General features: G+C 51.2%; 1 protein-coding gene and 1 pseudogene across 2 annotated transcripts in view; one reads left to right on the top strand and one right to left on the bottom strand.

Moving 5' to 3' along the window:
- The window catches only part of LOC144607211 (C3 and PZP-like alpha-2-macroglobulin domain-containing protein 8), a 42411-nt pseudogene extending 40589 nt beyond the window's left edge, over positions 1 to 1822 (bottom strand). Inside the window, exon 1 of the transcript XR_013549078.1 lies at positions 1796 to 1822. The product of XR_013549078.1 is annotated as a C3 and PZP-like alpha-2-macroglobulin domain-containing protein 8 (transcript). The remainder of the gene's footprint in view (positions 1 to 1795) is intronic.
- Positions 1823 to 1953: 131 nt separating this feature from the next.
- LOC144607210 (C3 and PZP-like alpha-2-macroglobulin domain-containing protein 8) overlaps positions 1954 to 19410 on the top strand; it is a 57316-nt gene continuing 39859 nt past the window's right edge. The window contains exons 1-7 of the mRNA XM_078423892.1: positions 1954 to 2180; positions 5107 to 5277; positions 6823 to 6951; positions 10712 to 10901; positions 12237 to 12409; positions 14932 to 15081; positions 17500 to 17658. Coding sequence (XP_078280018.1) covers positions 1992 to 2180; positions 5107 to 5277; positions 6823 to 6951; positions 10712 to 10901; positions 12237 to 12409; positions 14932 to 15081; positions 17500 to 17658 — 1161 coding nt within the window. The 5' untranslated portion in view covers positions 1954 to 1991. The remainder of the gene's footprint in view (positions 2181 to 5106; positions 5278 to 6822; positions 6952 to 10711; positions 10902 to 12236; positions 12410 to 14931; positions 15082 to 17499; positions 17659 to 19410) is intronic.

Here is a 19410-nt window from a genome sequence, read left to right as displayed (position 1 = left end):
GCCACAGACGGCTGTGGAGGCCAAGTCATTGCCTGTTTTTAAAGTGGAAGTTGATAGGTTCTGGGTAGTGGGGGGCATCAAAGGTTATGAGGAGGAGAATAGGGTTGAGAGAAAAATAGATTAGCCATGATGAATGGCGGAGCAGACTCGATGGGACGAATGGCCTAATTCTGCTCCTATGTCTTATGGTCTGTGACGTGGATAGATAACTCTCTTTACACTGAGCTGAGCATAATATGAATTAGATACAGGCACTCATCTGACAAACTCCCGAGGGGGGATAGCATGGATTAGACACAGAGTGAAGCTACCGCTGCACATTCTGGCCTTCCATCACAGTGAGGAGGTAACTGGAGGAGACTCACTGTGATGGATGTTTCTTTTTGTTTGGTGTTGGTTTATGATTGTGCGTGTTATTGCTTATTTTTATTGCTCTTTCGGTTGGACTGTGGGTAATCTTTCATTTCACTGCACATTTATGAGTGTGTGACAAATAAAATTGACTATTGACTATTGGATCAGACACGGAGTGAAGCTCCCTCCTAGAGCAGGGAAAGCACAGGTTAAATGCATTGCAACTGAAGAAGGATCCCAACCCTAAATGCCATTTCCCTCCACAGAGTCCGCTCAGTCCACCTAAACCTACCTGATCTCCCGGTTGCTAAACACTTTAACTCCCACTCCCATTCCCACACTGTCCTTTCTTTCCTGGGCCTCCTCCATTGTCAGTGAGGCCCAGCACAAATTGGAGGAACAGCACCTCATATTTTGCTTGGGCAGCAGTGGTATGAACATTGACTTCTCTGACTTCAGTAACCCTTGCTTTCCCTCTCTCTCCATCCCTCCCCCTTCTCAGTTCTCCGACCAGGCTGACTGTCCCGGATTACATTTTATCTCTGTTTGCTTTATTGTTACCTTCTCCTAGCTAACAATCATCTATTCTACATTTTCCTTGATCTCCACCACCTTTGATGTCTCATTCTCACACCTTACACTTCCTTATCTCTGTATCTCCCCCTCCCCCGACTCTCAGTCTGCAGAAGGGTCTCGACCCGAAAAGTCACCCATTCCTTCTCTCCAGAGATGCTGCCTGTCCCGTTGAGTTACTCCAGTATTTTGTGTCTATCTTAGGTGTTTGGAACGAGTTGCCGGAGGAGGTAGTTGAGGCAGGTACTACTGCAAAGTTTAAGACACATTTGGGCAGGTACGTGGGTAGGACAGATTTAGAGGGATATGAGCCAAACGCAGACTAGTGGGACGTGTAGATAGGGCATGTTGGGCCGAAGGGCCTGTTTCCATGCAGTGTGACTCTACGAAGTGTCATAGAAACCTTCTCTCGTCAGAGGGTGGTGAATCTGTGGAATTCTTTGCCACAGAAGGTCGTGGAGGCCAAGTCAGTGGATATTTTTAAGGCGGAGATTGACAGATTCTTGATATGTACGGGTGTCAGAGGTTATGGGGAGAAGGCAGGAGAATGGGGTTAGGAGGGAGAGATAGTTCAGTCACGATTGAGTGGTGTAGTAGACTTGAATGACCTAATAATTCTGCTCCTATCATTTATGACCTTATGAAGATGCTGTTTATGTTCCCTCACATTTAGGGTTGCCAACTGTCCCGTATTAGCTGGGACATCCTATATATAGGGCTAAATTTGTTTGTCCCGTATGGGACCGTCCTTGTCTGGTATTAGGCCCAGGGGGCACCGTAGGCCTGGACATTGTAGATCTGGGGGCTGCTGTAGGCCCCCACAGTGTAGGCCCGGAGGCCACCTAACGGAGGTTGCTTAGCAACCCACCTCCCGGCCCGCCCGGGCGGCGGCCATTGGTGGAGCGGGAGCACGCGGCTGTTGGCTGGGTGAGGTCACGTGGGGCGCGGGGCGGTGACGTCACCTTTATTTGGGAGTGAGAAAGTTGGCAACCCCTACTCACATTGCTTCTCTTCCAACGCTGCAGGTTGACGGCTCGGCCTCCTTTCCCATCTGTGTCAAGGAGATGATGCCGGTGGACATTGCCGAACATTTCCGCGGCTCTCTCAACATCTGGGCCTCGGTGTCGAGCGTTGACGGCAGCACGCAGATCACCTTCGACGATTCCACCCCTGTCCACAAGCAGCTCATCGACATCAAGTACTCCAAGGACACGCGCAAGCAGTTCAAGCCAGGCCTGCCCTACAAAGGAAAGGTAACTCACTTCAGTTTAGTTTTACAGGAGCAGCGCTAAAACAGGCCCTTCGGCCCATCGAGTCCGCGCCCGCCAGCGATCACCCGAACACTATCCTACACACACTAGGGACAATTTACAATTATACCAAGCCAATTAACCTGCAAACCTGTACGTCTTTGGAGTGCGGGAGGAAACCAGAGATCCCGGAGAAAACCCACGGGGTCACGGGAAAAACGTACAAACTCCATACGGGCAGCACCCGTAATCAGGAGCGAACCATGGTCTCTGGTGCCGTAAAACAGCAACTCTACCGCTGCACCACCGTGGTAATGTTGGGGCTGTGAAACTGGAGCTTCACAGTTTCATGGAGAAACTATCTTGGAGTCATACAGTGTGGAAACAGGCCCTTCGGCCCAACACCCACCAACATGCCCCATCTACACTAGACCCGTCTGTCTGCATTTGGTCCATATCCCTCTAAATCTGTCCGATCCATGAACCTATCCAAATGTTTCTTAAACGTTGCCATAGTACCTACGTCAACTACCTCCTCCAGCATCCCTTTCCAAACACACAGAGGAGACGCACGTGGTCACAGGGAGAATGTGCAAACTGCAAACAGCCAACGCCTGGAATCAGAAGACTGGATAGTCTCGGCTAGACTGGATAGACTCGGCTAGACTGGATGGACTCGGCTTGTACTCGCTGGAATTTATAAGATTGAGGGGGGATCTTATAGAAACGTACAAAATTTTTGAGGGGTTGGACAGGCTAGATGCAGGAAGATTGTTCCCGATGTTGGGGAAGTCCAGAACCAGGGGTCACAGTTTAAGGATAAGGGGGAAGTCTTTTAGGACCGAGATGAGAAAGTTTTTTTTCACAAAGAGAGTGGTGAATCTGTGGAATTCTCTGCCACAGAAGGTAGTTGAGGCCAGTTCATTGGCTATATTTAAGAGGGAGTTAGATGTGGCCTTTATGGCTAAAGGGATCAGGGGGTATGGAGAGAAGGCAGGTACGGGACACTGGATGATCAGCCATGATCATATTGAATGGCGGTGCAGGCTCGAAGGGCCGAATGGCCTACTCCTGCACCTATTTTCTATGTTTCTATCAGTATTGAACCTGGGTTTCTAAAGGTGTGAGGCAGCAGCTCTACCAGCTGCGCCATTGTGAGAATCTAGGACCAAAGGCCATAGCCTCAGAATTAAAGGAAGTTCCTTTAGGAAGGAGATGAGGAAGAATTTCTTTGGTCATAGGATGGTGAAGCTGTGTAATTTATTGCCACAGAAGGCTGTAGAGGCCAAGTCAATTTTCAGGCAGATGTATATATATATATATATATATATATATATTCTTGATTGGTACGGGTGTCAGGGGCTATGGGGAGAAGGCAGGAGAATGAGGTTAGAAGAGAGATAGATCAGCCAGGATTGAATGGCAGAGTAGACTTATAGACAATAGGTGCAGGAGTAGGCCATTCAGCCCTTCGAGCCAGCACCGCCATTCAATGCGATCATGGCTGATCACTCTCAATCAGTACCCCATTCCTGCCTTCTCCCCATACCCCCCTCACTCCGCTATCCTTAAGAGCTCTATCCAGCTCTCTCTTGAAAGCATCCAACGAGCTGGCCTCCACTGCCTTCTGAGGCAGAGAATTCCACACTTTCACCACTCTCTGACTGAAAAAGTTCTTCCTCATCTCCGTTCTAAATGGCCTACCCCTTATTCTTAAACTGTGGCCCCTTGTTCTGGACTCCCCCAACATTGGGAACATGTTATCTGCCTCTAATGTGTCCAATCCCCTAATTATCTTATATGTTTCAATAAGATCCCCCCTCATCCTTCTAAATTCCAGTGTATACAAGCTCAATTGCTCCAGCCTTTCAACATACGACAGTCCCGCCATTCCGGGAATTAACCTAGTGAACCTTCGCTGCACGCCCTCCATAGCAAGAATATCCTTCCTCAAATTTGGAGACCAAAACTGCACACAGTACTCCAGGTGCGGTCTCACCAGGGCCCGTACAACTGTAGAAGGACCTCTTTGCTCCTATACTCAACTCCTCTTGTTATGAAGGCCAACATTCCATTGGTTTTCTTCACTGCCTGCTGTACCTGCATGCTTCCTTTCATTGACTGATGCACTAGGACACCCAGATCTCGTTGAACTCCCCTCCTCCTAACTTGACACCATTCAGATAATAATCTGCCTTTCTATTCTTACTTCCAAAGTGAATAACCTCACACTTATCTACATTAAACTGCATCTGCCATGTATCTGCCCACTCACACAACCTGTCCAAGTCATCCTGCAGCCTTATTGCATCTTCCTCACAATTCACACTACCCCCCAGCTTAGTATCATCTGCAAATTTGCTAATGGTACTTTTAATCCCTTCGTCTAAGTCATTAATGTATATCGTAAATAGCTGGGGGCTGAATGGCCTAATGCTGCTCTTATGACCTGATAAGTTTATGATTATGGGGGAGTCCAGAACAAGGGGCCACAGTTTAAGAATAAGGGGTAGGCCATTTAGAACGGAGATGAGGAAAAACTTTTTCAGTCAGAGAGTTGTAAATCTGTGGAATTCTCTGCCTCAGAAGGCAGTGGAGGCCAATTCTCTGGATGCTTTCAAGAGAGAGCTGGATAGAGCTCTTAAGGATAGCGGAGTCAGGGGGTATGGGGAGAAGGCAGGAACGGGGTACTGATTGTGGATGATCAGGCATGATCACATTGAATGGCGGTGCTGGCTTGAAGGGCCGAATGGCCTCCTCCTGCACCTATTGCCTATTGCTATGACCTGTGCCACCCTCATTTAGCGGTTTCTCTGGGGTTAGTTTACTGTGCACAAGTTCACAGCCACGCTCGCGGGACATGCCCCCTAACCCCTGGGTGTGCCTGAGGTTCCCACATTGCCCTTCCCCGTGCTCCGTGTTTGCCCAGGTGGAGGTGACCTATCCCGATGGGAGCCCTGCAAATGGTATCACCGTGCGGATCAAAGCCGAGCTCACGCCGAAGGACAACGTCTACACCAGCGAGCTGGTCTCCGCAGACAGCAAGGTGCAGTTTGAGATTCCGTCCATCCCCACCGCCGCACAGTACGTCTGGCTGGAGGTGAGAACCAACACACAGCACTGGGGAGACTGGGAAACTGTGTCGTGCACTCACGCCAATGCACTCATGCATTCACTCTCTCGCTCTCTCTGGTTCACACTCTCTGTTTCCCTCTCGCTTCACTTTCTTCTCTCTTCTCACGCGCTCTCTCCTCGCGCTCTCTCTCACACTCTCTCGCGCTCTCTCTCTCTCGCGCTCTCTCTCTCTCGCGCTCTCTCTCTCTCGGCGCTCTCTCTCTCTCTGCGCTCTCTCTCTCTCGCGCTCTCTCTCTCTCGCGCTCTCTCTCTCTCGCGCTCTCTCTCTCGCGCTCTCTCTCTCGCACGCTCTCTCTCGCGCGCTCTCTCTCTCGCACGCTCTCTCTCGCACGCTCTCCCGCTCTCTCTCTCCCGCTCTCTCTCTCCCGCTCTCTCTCTCCCCGCTCTCTCTCTCCCGCTCTCTCTCTCCGCTCTCTCTCTCCCGCTCTCTCTCTCCCGCTCTCTCTCTCCCGCTCTCTCTCTCCCGCTCTCTCTCTCCCGCTCTCTCTCTCCCGCTCTCTCTCTCCCGCTCTCTCTCTCCCGCTCTCTCTCTCCCGCTCTCTCTCTCCCGCTCTCTCTCTCCCGCTCTCTCTCTCCCGCTCTCTCTCTCCCGCTCTCTCTCCCGCTCTCTCTCCCGCTCTCTCTCTCCCGCTCTCTCTCTCTCCCGCTCTCTCTCTCCCGCTCTCTCTCTCCCGCTCTCTCTCTCCCGCTCTCTCTCTCCCGCTCTCTCTCTCCCGCTCTCTCTCTCCCGCTCTCTCTCTCCCGCTCGCTCTCTCCCGCTCTCTCTCTCCCGCTCTCTCTCTCCCGCTCTCTCTCTCCCGCTCTCTCTCTCCCCGCTCTCTCTCTCCCGCTCTCACTCTCCCGCTCTCTCTCTCTCCCGCTCTCTCTCTCTCCCGCTCTCTCTCTCCGCTCTCTCTCTCCGCTCTCTCTCTCCCGCTCTCTCTCTCCCGCTCTCTCTCTCCCGCTCTCTCTCTCCCGCTCTCTCTCTCCCGCTCTCTCTCTCCCGCTCTCTCTCTCCCGCTCTCACTCTCCCGCTCTCTCTCCCTCGCACTCTCTCCCTCACACTCTCTCGCTTTCACACTCTCTCTCTCGCACACTCTCTCTCTCTTTCACACTCTCTCTCTCTCCCCTCGCACTCTCGCACTCTCTCGCACTCTCGCACTCTCTCTCTCGCACACTCTCTCTCGCACACTCTCTCTCTCGCACACTCTCTCTCTCTCGCACACATTCTCTCTCTCGCACTCTCTCTCTCGCACTCTCTCTCTCGCACACTCTCTCTCGCACACTCTCTCTCTCTTTCACACTCTCTCTCACTCTCACTCTCTCTCACACTCTCTCTCACTCACACTCTCTCTCACATCCCTACTCACACCCTCGTACATTAATGCTCACAAACCCTCTGCATTTACAGACTGTCTGAGGCCGTGACCTCGGTCGCTCTGGCAAGATGGATAATCCAGAAAGACTCTGGAACCGGGTGCGGGCAAATCAGTGGTGGCCCTGTACTAGTGACGTTGTTGCTCTGTTTCAGACGAAGGTGACGGCCATCAATGGGACCCCAGCCGGTGACCAATACCTCCCCAGCTACCTCTCCATCAGCAGCTGGTATTCACCGAGCAAGTGCCATATTCAGCTGCAGGGGCCTGAGCGACCACTCCAGGTGAGCTGTTACTCTCTGCACCGTCTCCTCACTGCCAGAGTCAAGGAAGGGCAGTGCAGTGGTGGAGCTGGTAGAGCTGCTGCCTCACAGCACCAGAATCCTGGGTTCGATCCTGACCTCGGGTGCTGACTGCGTGGAGTTTGCACGTTCTCCCGGTGACTGCATGGGATCCTCCGGTCGGGTGTTCCCACAATCCAAAGACGCGCGGGTCTGCAAGGTTAATTGGCCTCTGTAAATTGTGTAGGGAGTGAATGAGAAAATGGGATAACATTGAACTAGTTTGAACGAGTGATCGATGGTCGGCATGGACTGGGTGGGCAGAAGGGCCTGTTTCCATGCTGTATCTCCAAATTAAAAAAAGAAAACATTGCAAGATATTTGGAAACTAAGGCTTGATTCTCCAGCAAAGGTTGAGTCAGGGATTAAAACTGGCAAACAACTGGATCGATTGGAATTGGAGAGGATGCTTCCACTAGTGGGAGAGTCTGAGACCAGAGGGCACAGCCTCAGAATTAAAGCACGTTCTTTTAGGAAGAAGATGAGGAGGAATTTCTTTCGTCAGAGGGCGGTGAATCTGTGGTATTCATTGCCACAGAAGGCTGTGGAGACAAAGTATTTTAGTTTATTCAGTTTAGAGATACAGCGCGGAAACAGGCCCTTTCGGCCCACCGGGTCCGCGCCGACCAGCGATCCCCGCGCATTAACACCATCCTAGCCAATTAACCTACAAACCAGTACGTCTTTGGAGTGCGGGAGGAAACCGAAGATCTCGGAGAAAACCCACGCAGGTCACGGGGAGAACGTACAAACTCCGTGCAGACAGCGCCCGTAGTCGGGATCGAACCCTGGTCTCCGGTGCTGCATTCGCTGTGAGGCAGCAACTCTACCGCTACGCCATAGTGACTGCCGTCAATGGATATGTTTAAGGCAGAGATAGATAGATAGATAGATTCTCGATTAGTGCGGGTGTCAGGGGTTTTGTGGAGAAGGCAGGAAAATGAGGTTAGGAGGAAGAGAGAGATCAATAGACAATAGACAATAGGTGCAGGAGGAGGCCATTCGGCCCTTCGAGCCAGCAATGTGATCATGGCTGATCATTCTCAATCAGTACCCCGTTCCTGCCTTCTCCCCATACCCCCTGACTCCGCTATCCTTAAGAGCTCTATCTAGCTCTCTCTTGAATGCATTCAGAGAATTGGCCTCCACTGCCTTCTGAGGCAGAGAATTCCACAGATTCATAACTCTCTGACTGAAAAGGTTTTTCCTCATCTCCGTTCTAAATGGCCTACCCCTTATTCTTAAACTGTGGCCCCTGGTTCTGGACTCCCCCAACATTGGGAACATGTTTCCTGCCTCTAGCGTGTCCAACCCCTTAATAATCTTATACGTTTCGATAAGATCCCCTCTCATCCTTCTAAATTCCAGTGTATACAAGCCTAGTCGCTCCAGTCTTTCAACATATGACAGTCCCGCCATTCCGGGAATTAACCTAGTAAACCTACGCTGCACGCCCTACGCTGCACTCCTTATCACTAACACCACAGACTCGGTCATTATAAATACTCAAACTGTGAGTGATTTATTCATCCAGTGAATCTGTTCTGTGTCTCCCAATGAGCTTCTCTGCTAGTCCCGCTCTCTTGTTCTTTCCCTTGAACTCTGAGGATGTTTGCCTGTAAAATACTTCCGCGGTTTCCTTTGAAAATTCCTCTGCCCTTTTCGGCCGGCAGATTCGTGATCGCAGGAACGCTCTGGCTCTGTTATCTGATCACCATAAATCTGTGTCCTCTGGTCGTCAACTCTCTTGCCTCTGGAAACAATCTCTCTTTCGCCTCCCTGCCAAAACCTCTCATTGCTTTCAACACCTTGTGAAATGTCCTCTCATACCTCTCTCTCTGCTGGAAGGGAACAGAGGGGTTTTAATGGGTCTCTCCGCATTCACCGGAGTTCCTCGTGCCAGAGATCGTCAGGTTAATCCCCTCTGCATCCTCTTCGAGGCTTTGAAATCGTTCCCGAGTTGTGTTGCCAAAGTTGAATACAATTCTTTGGCTGCAACATATTTTGTGCGGTTTTCGCATTACTTCCTTGCTGTAGTTCTGCCTCACGCAGATTCATATTTAATCAGCGTTCTCAGGGTCAACCCTCACCTTTAAAGGGGTTGACAATCTATCCACCCTTGGCCCCATTTTAAAATTGCACATTTATATATTCTTGTCTTTCATCCTTCCGACCAAAATAATTCACTCCATGTTTCTAATTTTGGGGCAGAGTTGCTGCTTCACAGCGAAAGAGACCCAGGTTCGATCCTTACCACGGGTGCTGTCAGTTCAGAGTTTGTACGTTCTCCCTGTGACCGCGTGGGTTTTCTCCGGGTGCTCTGGTTTCCTCCCACACTCCAAAGACGCGCAGGTTTGTAGGTTAATTGGCTTCTGTAAGTTGTAAACTGTCTCTCGAGTGTAGGGTAGTGCTAGCGTACGGGGTGATCGCTGGTTGGCGTAGACTCTGTGGGCTCAAGGTCACGTTTCCACGTTGTATCCCTGATATCACCTTGCGGTGGTCCTACAGCTATCTCTGTTCACCTGTATTCTGTTACTTTTCTATTGAGGGCGTGCAGCGTAGGTTTACTAGGTTAATTCCCGGAATGGCGGGACTATCATATGTTGAAAGACTGGAGCGGCTAGGCTTGTATACACTGGAATTTAGAAGGATGAGAGGAGATCTTATCGAAACGTATAAGATTATTAAGGGGTTGGACACGTTAGAGGCAGGAAACATGTTCCCAATGTTGGGGGAGTCCAGAACCAGGGGCCACAGTTTAAGAATAAGGGGTAGGCCATTTCGAACTGAGATGAGGAAAAACTTTTTCAGTCAGAGTTGTGAATCTGTGGAATTCTCTGCCTCAGAAGGCAGTGGAGGCCAATTCTCTGAATGCATTCAAGAGAGAGCTAGATAGAGCCCTTAAGGATAGCGGAGTCAGGGGGTATGGGGAGAAGGCAGGAACGGGGTACTGATTGAGAATGATCAGCCATGATCACATTGAATGGCGGTGCTGGCTCGAAGGGCCGAATGGCCTCCTCCTGCACCTATTGTCTATTGCCTATTTCTTGTCATTGTTCGTTACCTTTCTGAGTTTTGCTCTATCGACAAACTTCAAAGCAATGCCTGTACACCAACCGGGCCATTGATGAATATTCCCGATCCCACTCTCCCTGATTCCGACATTGTACATGTGGGCTGGATCCTCCATGCGGCCTTTCATGCATCAGTCCCCAACATGGGCCACAGTGGGAACATCGCTGTGATTTCCCTCTGGAGCTCAGTGAGTGGAAGTCGGCTCTGACCTGTCTTGCTGCTTTAGAGGTACAGGATGAGATCAGGCCCTTTGGCCCGTCGAGTCCGTGCTGACCAGCGATCACCCCGTACGCTAGTTCTATCCTACACGTGCTAGGAACAATTTACGATTTTTTACCGAAGCCAATTAACCTACAAACCTGTGTGTCTTTGGAGTGTGGGGGGAAGCCGGAGCACCTGGGGAAAGCCCACGCGGCCACGGGAAAAATGTGTACAGAGAGCGCCCGTAGTCAGGTTTGAAGCCGGGGGGGGGCTCTGGCGCTGAGGCAGCATCTCTATCGCTGTCCAGAGCCGCTATAAGCCCCACCAAGGCTGGCCGCTCGTTAGCGCCGCTGCCCCGTGAGCCTGGGGTCAGTGGCAGCCTCCGTCCCTGAGTCTCACCAAGCTCTCTCATCTCTGACTGCTCCAGGTGGGGGAAGAGGCTTGGATCCCAGTGAAGTCCACCTGCCCCTGCGACTTTGCCTTGCACTATGAGATCGCCTCGCGGGGCAACATCGTGAGGACAGGCCTGCAGCCGGCCAGCACCACCCAAAAACGCAGCCGCAGGGCCACCGTCACCTTCGACAAGAAGAAGCAATCGTCACAGAGCCCGCTGAGCCGTGAGTCAGACTGGGTGGGCACCAGGGGGGAGGGACGGAGGGAGGGAGGAGGGACTGCTGGGTGGAGGGGAGGAGGGGTGGAGGGGAGGTGGGGGAGGGGTTGGACAGAGTGGGGAGGCCCGGGGGGAAGGAGAGCTGGAAGGTTCGTAATCCAGAGGGCAGACGGAGAGAGAGTTGGAAGGCGGAAGAGAGGATGGTTGAGAGAGGGAGAGTCAGATAGAGAGGGTCAGTGGGAAGGAATGGGCCGTAAGTGGAAGAGAGCGTGAGACACAGTGAGAATCAGGTAGAGGGGGGGATGGAAGGGAGGGCCAGAGGATTGGTCAGAGAGGACCAGTTAGTCAAAGAGGGAGGGAGCGATGGTCAGATAGAATGGACAGGAGGGACACAGGGTCCAGTGGAGAGAGGGAAGGCTGGAGATGGAGGGTCAGGCGGAGGGAGGGAGGGAGGGTCGGAGAGAGGGAGAGTGCGTCGGACAGAGAGGGAGGATGAGGTGCAGGGAGGGAGGTTGGGATAGGGAGGGAGGGCGTGCACTCAGGGAAGGTCAGACAGAGAGGGGGATGATCAGACGGAGAGGGGGATGATCAGACGGAGGGAGGGTGGGTCGGATAAATGGAAGAAGGAATGATTTGGGTGGAGTGGTGATTGGACCGAGAGAGGATCAGATGGACAGAACGGAGATGGGGCAGAGGTGCGGAGGGAGGGAGGGAGGTGGGGGACAGTATGGTCATGTGGAGGGAGGGAGAGAGGGAAGGTGTGGTCACAAGGTGTGAGGGTGGGGGGACGGGACGGTGTGGTCAAGGGAGGGGGGACGGTGTGGTCATGGGGTGTGAGGGTGGGGGGGGACGATGTGGTCATGGGGTGTGAGGGTGGGGGGGACGATGTGGTCACGGGGAGTGATGGTGGGGGGGCGGTGTGGTGAGGAGGAGTGAGGGTGGGGAGGGACGGTGTGGTCAGGGGTGTGAGGGTGGGGGGGGACGGTGTGGTTACGGGGAGTGAGGGTGGGGAGGGACGGTGTGGTCAGGGGTGTGAGGGTGGGGGGGGACGGTGTGGTGAGGCGGAGTGAGGGTGGGGAGGGACGGTGTGGTGAGGAGGAGTGAGGGTGGGGAGGGACGGTGTGGTGAGGGGGTGAGGGTGGGGGGACGGTGGGGGGGGCGGTGTGGTGAGGCGGAGTGGGGGGGCGGAGTGGGGGTGGGGGGGGGGGTGTGGTCAGGGGTGTGAGGGTGGGGGGGACGGTGTGGTGAGGAGGAGTGAGGGTGGGGGGGGGACGGTGTGGTGAGGCGGAGTGGGGGTGGGGGAATCGGATGAATGGAGTTGAGCCTCTCTCTTCTTTCTCAGAGCGGCCCGTGTCTCCAGCCGGTGAGGTTGGCGTGTGCACCACGTACATACACTTCACGGTCACGCATGACATGAGTCCCGTCAGCCGCCTGCTCCTCTACTACGTGCGGGACAATGGCGAGGGCATCACGGACAGCATCCAGATTCCAGTCCAACCCTCCTACGAGAATAAGGTGCCTTTGCAACCACCCTAGCCTGCATTTACATATCACCTACAATAACATACAAGCCCTCAGGCCACTATTTGCGAGCGAGCCACAGAAGCAGATCTACCATCACATATTACAATCGCTCCACACTTTTAAATCTCTGCTCCTACAGTACAGTTTTAGTCTCCTAATCTGAGGAAAGACATTCTTGCCATAGAGGGAGTACAGAGAAGGTTCACCAGATTGATTCCTGGGATGGCAGGACTTTCATATGAAGAAAGAATGGATAGACTGGGCTTGTACTCGCTGGAATTTAGAAGATTGAGGGGGGATCTTATAGAAACTTACAAAATTCTTAAGGGGTTGGACAGGCTAGATGCAGGAAGATTGTTCCCGATGTTGGGGAGGTCCTGAACAAGGGGTCACAGCTTAAGGATAAGGGGGAAGCCTTTTAGGACCGAGATGAGAAAGTTTTTTTTCACATAGAGAGTGGTGAATCTGTGGAATTCTCTGCCACAGAAGGTAGTTGAGGCCAGTTCATTGGCTATATTTAAGAGGGAGTTAGATGTGGCCCTTGTGGCTAAAGGGATCAGGGGGTAGGAAGAGAAGGCAGGTACAGGATACTGAGTTGGATGATCAGCCATGATCATATTGAATGGCGGCGCAGGCTCGAAGGGCCGAATGGCCTACTCCTGCACCTATTTTCTATGTTTCTATGTTTCTAGTACCTTGCACTAAACATTCTTCCCTGGTCATGTATCTATCTACACACTGTAAATGGCTCGATTGTAATCGTGTAGGAAAAAAACTGCAGATGCTGGCTTAAATCGAAGGGAGACACAAAATGCTGGAGTAACTCAGCGGGTCAGGCAGCATCTCGGGAGAGAAAGAATGGATGACGTTTCAGTCTGAAGAAGGGTCTCGACCCGAAACGTCACCCATTCCTACTCTCCCGAGATGCTGCCTGACCCGCTGAGTTACTCCAGCATTTTGTGTCTACCTTCGATCGTAATCGTGTGTTGTCTGTCCGCCCACTGGTTATCAAGCAACACAAGCTTTTCACTGTACCTCGCTACACGTGACAATAAACGAAACGAACGAACTGACTTTCATGGAGGGTCGCCAAGCTAACTCTGACACTGAGCTACACATTAGGGCAGGAACAAAACTGCAGACGCTGGTTAAAATCAAAGGTAGACACAAAATGCTGGAGTAACTCAGTGGGTCAGGCTGCATTTCGGGAGAGAAGGTCTCGACCCGAAACGTCACCTGTTCCTTCTCTCCCGAGATGCTGCCTGACCCGCTGAGTTTCTCCAGCATCTTGTGTCTACCTACACGTTAGGGCAGCTGAGTTAAAGGGCACGTTTCTGTGCTGACTGACTCTGTGAATCAACTGCATAGTTGGTGGGGGAAGGGTGGATTAAACGAGGGGTTGAGAGGGGGGTTCAAGGTGGGGAGATGCAGAGGTTTAGGAAAGGAAGTTCGACCATTTGCGATCCAGACACCAGTAGAGACACAGCAAATAATTTAGACACAAGATGCTGGAGTAACTCAGCGGGACAGGCAGCATCTCTCTGGAGAGAAGGAATGGGTGACGTTTCGGGTCGAGACCCTTCTTCGGATTGAGTCAGGGGAGAGGGAGACGTGGAGATATAGAAGGAGAAGGTGTGAAAACGAGGGTTTAAAGGAGACAAAAGATCAAGGACAATGTAGAACGGATCAATGTTAGCTGAGGGGAAGGGGAAGAGATGCAGCAATGTCTCGTATTGGGAGAAGCACAGAGATCTGGGTTGTAAAAACAGTAGGGATTACAGAGATGGGAAGACAGGGATATGTGGGGTTTATATGACAATTAAACGTTCTTGACTCTTTAAGATGACGTTTTGGATTGGGACCCTTCTTCAGACTCAATAGACAATAGGTGCAGGAGGAGGCCATTCGGCCCTTCGAGCCAGCACCGCCATTCTATGTGATCATGGCTGATCATTCACAATCAGTACCCCGTTCCTGCCTTCTCCCCATACCCTCTGACGACTCCGCTATCATTAAGAGCTCTATCTAGCTCTCTCCTGAAAGCATCCAGAGAATTGGCCTCCACAGCCTTCTGAGGCAGAGAATTCCACAGATTTACAACTCTCTGACTGAAAAAGTTTTTCCTCATCTCCGTTCTAAATGGCCTACCCCTTATTCTTAAACTGTGGCCCCTGGTTCTGGACTCCCCCAACATCGGGAACATGTTTCCTGCCTCCAATGTGTCCAATCCCTTAATAATCTTGTATGTTTCGATAAGGTCCCCCTCTCATCCTTCTAAATTCCAGCGTATACAAGACTCATTTAAAAACATTTGAAACTGGCCAGCTGGTGGTCCAGGATCCTGCCTGGCAACCTGAGCTGGGAAAGTCCTCCCAGTGCTTGGGGGTGCAGTGAGGTTTGGAGTGTGGGGGGGGGGGGGGGGGGGGGGGTGGGGGGGGGGGGGGGTGGGGGGGTGAGGTAACTGTGCCGGATTTATGAATTGTACGTGTGACTTTTTGTGATTCAATGTGCAGATCTCGATCTCGCTCTCTTCCAACAAGACGATGCCTGGCGATCTCATCAGCGTGGCAGTGAAGGGCGAGCCACGGTCGTGTGTTTGCGTGGCAACCGTGGACAAGAGCGTGTATCTGCTCAAACCTGGCTTCCAGCTCACAACGGACAAGGTAGCCACAGCCTGTCCTCTCTGGACTTTGGAGATTAGGCGTGGAAACGGGCCCTTCAGACCACAGAGTCCACGGCTACCCGTGATCACCCCATGTACTAGTTCTGTCCTGCCCACTAGGGACAATTTCCATTTTGTTAACAACGCCAATTAACCTACAAACCTGCATATCCTTGGAGTGTGTGAGGAAATCGGAGCACCCTTCACAGTCGCAGGGAGAGCGTACAAACTCCGTACAGACAGCACCCGTAGTCAGGATCAAAATCGGTTCGCTGGCGCTATAAGACAGCATCTCCACCGCTGCAGCACTGTGCCCGCCCTAATATGTGGCAATAATAAACCTAAACTCAAGACTCAATTGCACACCGGTGCCAAGGAGACGCTATGAGGTTTTTGCACCTTTGGGAAGGAGATGAGGAGGAATTTCTTTAGCCAGAGGGTGGTGAATCTGTGGAATTCATTGCCACAAAACGGCTGTTGAGGCGGTCATTGGGTATTTTTAAACTGGAGATTGATAGGTTCTTGATTAGTACCGGTGTCGGGGGTTATGGGAGAATGGGGTTGAGAGGGAGAGATAGTTCAGCCATGGTTGAATGGTGGAGTAGAATCAATGGGCCGAATGGCCTAATTCTGCTCCAATGACTTACATGCTTATGAAACCATTCCTCCCTGGACTACAGCAACAGCAAATGGGCATTCCACCCATCCAGCCTGATCTTTTATTTATTTAGGTTGGGGTGTGTAGATTAGTGTAATTACACCTGGATAATGATCCAAAGACTTTATTAACTACATAGCAAGCACGACCTCACGCCTGCAGGTTGTTCTGTATTTTAACTTCCTTCAGTTCTGTGAGGATTAAACGCCTCAACCATAAAAATCCACAGGGCACTGGGAACAAGAGTTGGGACTTCATGGTCCAATTGAACAAGATGTTGATGAGACCGCACCTTCACAAGGGCATCAGGATGCTGAGGAGCGACCGAATCGAGGTTTATAAAATCATGAGGGGCATAAATAAAGTGGATGGTCACATATGAGGAAAGATTGGAAAGAATGGGCTTGTATTCACTGGAGTTTAGAAGGACGAGAGGGGATCTTATAGAGACGTGTAAAATTATGAAAGGACTGGACAAGCTAGATGCACGAAAAATGTTCCCGATGTTGGGGGAGTCCAGAACCAGGGGCCACAGTCTAAGAATAAAGGGGAGGCCATTTATAACTGAGATGAGAAAGAACTTTTTCACCCAGAGAGTTGTGAATTTGTGGAATTCTCTGCCACAGAAGGCAGTGGAGGCCAATTCACTGGATGAATTTAAAAGTGAGTTGGATAGAGCTCCTGGGGCTAGCGGAATCAAGGGATATGGGGAGAAGGCAGGCACGGGTTACTGATTGTGGATGATCAGCCATGATCACAATGAATGGCGGTGCTGGCTCGAAGGGCCAAATGGCCTCTTCCTGCACCTATTTTCTATGTTTCTATTTATTTTTTCCTTAGTACAGGAAGATACACAGAGGGTGGTGAGTATGATAAATGAGCTGCCACAGCAAGTGGTGGATGTGACATTAATTACAATGTTTAAAAGACATTTGTTTAGGTGCATGGATAGCAACGGTTTGGGTGGATATGCGCCAAATACGGTCAAATAAGGCTAGCTCAGGCAGACACCTTGGATGAGTTGGGCCGAAGGGCCTGTTTCTGTACCGTACAACTTAGTTTTTTTAGTTTAGTTTAGAGATACAATGCGGAAACAGGCTCTTTGACCCACTGAGTCCACGCCGACAAGGGTCAATTTACAATTTCACCAAGCCAATTAGCCTACAAACCTGTACGTCTTTGGAGTGTGCGAGGAAACCGGAGCTCCCGGAGAAAACCCGCGGGGTCACGGGGTGAAGGTAGTAGCTCCTTACAGACAGCACCCATAGTCGGGATCGAACCCAGGTCTCTAGTGCTGTAAGGCAGCAACTCTACCGCCGCGCCACCGTGCCTCCCTGCTCTTATTAACTCTACGACCACATCAAACTCCAGGTCTCCCCAGTGAACCCTGCAGCTGGGAGCTGCCTGGTGTGGGGACACTGGGATCAGTGCTGGGTCAGGGAGCATTAATAATAATAATAATAATATATTTATTTTATATAGCGCCTTAACACATGCACAAAGCGCTTTACAAATACAATTAACATAGAAACAAACACAAACAGACAAACTATCCTGACGGAAAAGCGGCGAATAATCAACGCCAGCGTCCTCTCACGTCAGGGTCCGGCAGTAGACATTAAAGAACACAAGACACACAGATACAATTTTTTACACAAAACAGCCATCACAGTGATTGCTCCAGGCATACCCTCACTGTGATGGAAGGCAAAGTCTTATCTCCTCCTCGTTGCCTGATTATCTGCTGACCTCTTTCTCCAGATCTTTCAGGAACTGGCTGATTACGACGTTTCGGACGCCTTTGGAATTCCGAAGGAGGACGGTCACTTCTGGTGGCCGGGGCTGTCGTCACGGAGACGGAGATCGTCCGTGTTCCCGTGGCACTGGGACATCACCAAGGATGCCCACTTTGCCTTCAGTGTAAGCACCGTCTCACCTCCGCTATCAGCTGCAATCTAACCCCCACTGGGCGCTGACTCTCACCTCCAGAGTCAACAGCGTTTTACCGGGTGCCCCTCAACTTACGATGGGGTTCCGTTCCGAGAAACCCATCGGAAACCAAAAATATCGTAAGTCGAAATGCATTAAATGCACGTGATCACGTGGCCGGAAGCGAGCTGCGGCTCGCTACGGCTCGCTGCCGTTTGCACCATCGCAAAGTCGAAATATCGTAAGTCGAAGCATCGTAAGTCGGGGAGCACCTGTATTCTCGTATGTACCAAAACAGAACAATGAGATTCTTACTTGCAGCAGCACGACAGAACCGAATAGTGAACGGCCTGGATAGAGTGGATGTGGAGAGGATGCTTCCACTAGTGGAAGAGTCTCGGACCAAAAACCATAGCTTCAGAATAAAAGGACGTACCTTTAGGCAGGGGATGAGAAGAAGTTTCTTTAATCAGAGGGTGGAATTCATTGCCATGGGCGGCTCTGGAGACCGTCATTGGGAATTTGTATGGCGGAGATTGATAGATTTTTGATCAGTAAGAATGTTATGGGGTTACGGGGAGAAGGCAGGAGAATGGGGTTGAGAGGGAAAGATAGATCAGCCATGATTAAATGGCAGAGTAGGCTCGATGGGCCGAATGGCCTTAATCTGCTCCTAGAACTTATTTGTGGAACTCATTGCCGCAGAAGGCTGTGGACAGCTTGATTGTCATCGCGTACAGTCTTTTCTTGGACTGTAGTGCACGCAGCAAAAACCTCGGTCCACATGACAATATTAAACTAAACTAAAGGAACGTACCTGTAAGAAGATGTGGAGGTTATGTAGTCAAAGGTGATGGGGAGAGGGGCAGGAGAATGGGGTTGAAAGGGAAAGATAGATCAGCCATGTCTGAATGGCAGAGTGGACTTGATGGGCCGAATGGTCTAATATGACGCGAACGTATGATCTAAACACTGTACTCTATTTGTGATGCAGTAAACAAAAAAAGTTCAATAAAAACCCCCAATATAGTGCAAAACAAGGTCTGTAGTGCAAACCAAGTGGCTTGTACTTTGTAGTGTAGTTGGAGTTCATGGTGTTAAATAACATGATGGTTCTTCTTAAACCTGGACGTCGCAGTTTTCAGACTCCCCTACCTTCTTCCCGATGGCAGGAGTGAAATGAGAGCGTGGCCAGGGTGGTGTGGGTTCATGATGATGGTCCCCAATGCTGATGGTTATCGAGGAGGAAGTGCTGCCAATTCAGTTGATGAGCAAGCGGAGGATCCAGTTGCAAAGCCCGACAGGAGTTTCCTGAGCTTGGCACCACGTTTGGAGGGGTTGATGGTGTTGCAGTCTATGAACAACAGCCTGATGTACGTGTATATATTGTCCCAGTAGACCAGTGCAGAGTGGGGACCCAGCGAGATCGCATCTCCCACTGATCTATTGTGACGGTAGGCAAATTGTAATGGGACGAGGTTCTTGATGAGGTGGGAGTTGATGTGCTCCATAACTAACATCCCGTGCACTTTATCACCACAGACGTGAGTGCCACCAGCTGGTCGTCATTGAGTCATGTCTCCATACTCTTCTTGGGCACTGGGTATGATTGATGCCCTTTTAAAGCAGACGGGAACCTCAGACCTCAGTAATGAGAGGTTGAGGATGTCTGCAACAACTCCAGCCAGTTGGTCTGCACAGGATTTTAGAACGCGGTCAAGTCCAGACACTTCCTGAGCGTTT

The sequence above is a fragment of the Rhinoraja longicauda genome, chromosome 28, assembly GCF_053455715.1.
Source record: "Rhinoraja longicauda isolate Sanriku21f chromosome 28, sRhiLon1.1, whole genome shotgun sequence".
NCBI classification, from domain to species: domain Eukaryota; kingdom Metazoa; phylum Chordata; class Chondrichthyes; order Rajiformes; family Arhynchobatidae; genus Rhinoraja; species Rhinoraja longicauda.
This window is presented reverse-complemented; position numbering and strand designations above follow the sequence as displayed.